The 4333-nt window shown below is 39.5% G+C and overlaps 1 protein-coding gene across 1 annotated transcript; it reads left to right on the top strand.

The window, feature by feature from the left end:
- The first annotated feature begins 884 nt into the window (after positions 1-884).
- LOC129829355 (proton-transporting V-type ATPase complex assembly regulator TMEM9-like) lies at positions 885-2864 on the top strand. The gene is made up of 3 exons (XM_055891024.1): positions 885-1054; positions 1889-1980; positions 2286-2864. Exons 1-3 carry the CDS (start codon positions 959-961, stop codon positions 2458-2460), a joined length of 363 nt encoding a protein of 120 aa, XP_055746999.1. The 5' UTR covers positions 885-958; the 3' UTR covers positions 2461-2864.
- Positions 2865-4333: the final 1469 nt, after the last annotated feature.

Below are 4333 nucleotides of genomic sequence, written 5' to 3'. Positions count from 1 at the left end.
AATGACTAAAATGTTAAATGATACATCAGGCTACACATCGTAAACAGACATTTTAGCCAATATTCCACACGCTGGACTGAGGCTTTTTCCCCAGCAGGCATTAAATTGCATTCAAATATGTAAATCATTTGTGCATTGCCAGGAATCCTAAATACACCAGTCCTTTCCAGAGAAAAACCTATGGGCTCTGGTCTTTCTATTCCAGCCCAGAAGGTGGCGATAAAGCACTCACAGTTCGCTACCAACCGACATTACACCCCACTGAAGAAGAACAAAGAAAAGCAAAAGTCCTGTGGTATGTGCGTAGCAAATAATAACATTTTTCACAGATATTTGCCAGCTAATACATATTACGCTGGTGTGGCATTTGTAATGTTACTTTTGCCACATACACATATTAATTAATGACACGAATGCCTTCGACTTAGCCTCTAATAAAGGCCTTTATCGACAGCATGCTAGCTACTGTTAGCCAGCTATTAACGTTAAAGCAGCAATCAGCAGTTAAAACAATAACAAAGCTGAGAAATGTAACCACTCTCAAAATCAGAGATATAGCTATGAATGCAAAGACTGACCATCCCATATATCAAACTTAGGCTAAATAGTGTTCACATTTACTCCTCTTTACAAACATTTGGGTAAAACATGCTTAGATTTGGGGTTCTGATGGGGTACGACAGTTCAACTAATCTCAAGAATCAATGGGTACATATCGTTAATTCACAAGTCCAAAAATGGATATAGCAACTGCAGATTGCCCCCTTTAACGTTACTGTTGACAGCAGTTGTAAATAAATGTGTTTATTTAAAAATGTAGCAAAAGCAAACCTGTGGGAAAACGTACCATAAAGAGTGTGCGTGTGACCACCTCTCCCTCCTAGATATAGCTACGTCAGTGGTCTTCCTCCTCCAGTCCAGTTTGAGGAGATTGCTACCTGTCTTCCTGTCTGTCAGTATGTCATCCAGGAGAGAACAGAGTTCCAGGTCTCTCCTATTTGGCTTGCTGCTTGTGCTGCTCTGTGAGGTGTTCTCGTTTGCACACGCAAGCAAGGTATGTTAATTGACGGGGCCATACTCACTGGTGTACAGTGTCAATTTCTGATGATGCTCACACAAATCATTAGCCTGGTCCCAGATCTGTTTATGCTGTCTGCGGTCATTGTCATTTGGCAAGACAGCACAAACAGATCTAGGACCACACTCTTAGAAAAAAGGGTTCTTCGGCCATCCCCATAGACGGGTTGGTTGTTTAGCAACTATGCAGCAAAACAGACACAAAACAGACAGGGTTGGCTTAGATTGTTGGCAACATGTTAAATATATTTATTATATATATTTCGACTATATTTCAAATGTTTATTGAAAACATAAATAAGTTTACACACAATGTGCGCTTGTGGTCGCTCAAATACATTGTTACAGTTGTTGGTTAGCTAGCTAGGGAATTTTTGCCATATTAGCATAGACCTCAAAACAAGACTTGGTATATCAAGAACAAGATAAAACTAGCTGACACGAGCAACCTACGATTCCCAGATGGCAGTTTCTTGTCATTGTTGCTAGCTATCTGACCATCCAGAATCACAACAACACACAGACTTCTGCCCAATTGGATCACATCGTTTTCGTGATGTTGTTAGCTAACCCGTCTATAGGATAACCCTTTTTGGTTTCAGGTAGAACCCTCTTTGGAAAAGGTTCTACATGGAACCCAAAAGGGTTTTTACCTGGAACCAATAAGGGTTCTTCAAAGGGTTCTCCTATGGGGACAGCCAAAGAACCATTTTATGTTCTAGTTATCATCTTTTTTTCTGAGAGTACAGGCTAACAATTCACTGTGTTTTGTAGATCCCCATGACGATAATGTTATTCTCTATGTTCACAGAGTTTTGAAGACGTGCGCTGCAAGTGTATCTGTCCACCCTACAGGAACATCACTGGACACATCTACAGCAGGAATGTCTCCCAGAAAGATTGGTGAGAAATATTCTATCACATAAGCCCTATGCACATCATGCAGAATTCACAATCTGGTCTAACTCAGTCACTCATCTTTGTTCGCTCCTGTTGTCTTCCACAGTACATTTAACTAGTTCTGTCAAGAAGCTGTGGATTTAAGGATCCCCCACTCACACAATTTGCTGATTGATGTCTTCATGGTTCAATGTAGTTCTGTCAAGAATGAATAAAAGTGTCAGGCTTACATCTTGGACTAACATAGGGGCAGTAGACTAATAATAAGAGACTAGTTATTTATAATGTGTGTACCTTTGTCTGCTCAGTAAGTGCCTCCATGTAGTGGAGCCCATGCCAGTGCCAGGCCATGATGTGGAGGCCTACTGTCTGCTGTGTGAGTGCAAGTATGAGGAACGCAGCAGCAACACCATCAAGGTACACCTGACCCTTTACAATGACACACAGAGTAGATTTCAACTGATATTACCTGGTCAAAAGTGACAAGTTTTAATGCTAAAGATACATTGGTGTAGGGAGGAGTATGATATTCAACAAGTTACATCATTAGTAACGGAACAGATTGTACCACGGTAATATCACGGTACCAATACGTCATGATACTTATTAACATTTTAGAATACTGTAGTACCGTTTCATATGATACTACCACATCTTTCAGCACTTTGATTTATTCAGACTTTGAGTGCCACAGAGGGAAAATCTACCTTTTTTCAATCTGTCGCGGATTTTATATAATTTAACAAACCATGTCGCGGGCTGTTTTAAACTAATCCCGGGCCACTAATTATTGGTTTGATAACAAACAACCTTGTTCAGTCGTGTGTTTCAGATTATATTTTGCCCAATAGGAAATGAATGGTGAATAATGTATATTGTAATTTTGGAGTCAGTTTTATTGTAAATAAGAATAGATGTTTCTGAACACTTCTACATTAATTTGGATGCTACCATGATGACGGATAATCATGAATGAATCGTGAAAAATTATGATCATACTCCCAAAATCATGACTAAAGATCATACATTATCCCTAAAGAAATGCTAACCTCTCACTGATACCAATAATACTTTTGGGGGGGAATGATATTTGTGTCCTCTGTAACTCTCTCATTCATCCTTATTCACAATTCATTCATGATTATTCCTAACCATGGTAGCATCCACATTGATGTAGAAGTGTTCAGAAACATCTATTCTTATTTACAATAAAAGTGACTCCAAATGACAGAATACATTATTCACCATTCAGTTCTTATTGGGCAAAACATAATCCGAAACACAACCAAAACAAACTGTATATGCATCCAACAAGTTTGTAGAGTCACAGGCTTGATGTAGTCACTGCGTGCTAGGAATATGGGACCGAATACTAAACCTTTGACTATTTTAATACACTGTAAGTGAATTTGTCCAAATACTTAACTTCTTTAAATGGGGGAGTAGACCCAAAAAGCACTTTCATTTCTAAGCAGTAAAATAATCCTGCAGCAACAGGATTTGAACCTTTAGTCCATAATGTGCTTGATCAGTGATTAAACTATTAGCTAGACAAAAGTAGGCTTCATCAAAGTGCAGTACTGTTAATATAACTGTGGGTTAGTGTGGGGTTTCAGTGAATTTATGTGGCGTAGGAAAATTCTCAGCAACGAAAGTGATCAAATTAAGATCCTGTATCTGTATGTATGAAAATAGCCTCAAATTAAAGGTGACATTCTGTATTGTTGCCTAATATGAAAAATTTGATCTCAAATCCAAAATGTTGGAGTATAGAAACAAATGTCAACATTTTAGCTTTACTGTCCAAATAAATAAGAGAACCAGACTGAGACCATTGTTCAGAAATGCACGTTTTTATTTAGGCCTTAATGTTCATCTGTACAATTCATTAGAATTTCATTAAGGTATGTGATGGCCTAATGTTGTACATTATTTCTGGTTTACTGGTAACTGATGTTGTACATTATGGCTGGCTTACTGGTAACTGATGTTGTACATTATGGCTGGTTTACTGGTAACTGTAAGTGTAGTAGAAGGTTCCACTACTCAGACCGCAGGTTATGCTGTGACTGCCAGGATGGAGCTTAGTGGTACATGTTCCCAGGTGGTCATCGTACATTAGGTCGTCATCCCAGATCTCAAACTTCAGGGAAGCACTGGAAGGCACATTCAGAAAGTTGAATACGGCACTCCAGGATGGGTTTTCAGTATCCCTGTGCCACTCTGTCATGCCACCGGGTTCGCCACCACACCAAACCTTGACGTAGGGGTCAGGGAAACTAGCAGCGTCCCCATAAAGGCTCCTGGCATGAAGGCCGGACACCCTGACCTTTGCACAATGGACGCCAACCAGCAT

The sequence above is a fragment of the Salvelinus fontinalis genome, chromosome 31 (genome assembly GCF_029448725.1).
Source record: "Salvelinus fontinalis isolate EN_2023a chromosome 31, ASM2944872v1, whole genome shotgun sequence".
In the NCBI taxonomy this organism is placed as follows: Eukaryota; Metazoa; Chordata; class Actinopteri; order Salmoniformes; family Salmonidae; genus Salvelinus; species Salvelinus fontinalis.
The sequence above is the reverse complement of the archived record's forward strand: the minus strand, read 5'-3'. Positions and strand labels throughout refer to the sequence as shown.

What these genes read in the sequence shown, in the direction of transcription:
- LOC129829355 (XM_055891024.1), top strand. Translation starts at nt 959, where the DNA reads ATGTCATCCAGGAGAGAACAGAGTTCCAGGTCTCTCCTATTTGGCTTG. An exon ending in CGTTTGCACACGCAAGCAAG is followed by an intron (nt 1,055 to 1,888) that starts GTATGTTAATTG and finishes CTATGTTCACAG; the next exon opens with AGTTTTGAAGACGTGCGCTG. An exon ending in AATGTCTCCCAGAAAGATTG is followed by an intron (nt 1,981 to 2,285) that starts GTGAGAAATATT and finishes TTGTCTGCTCAG; the next exon opens with TAAGTGCCTCCATGTAGTGG.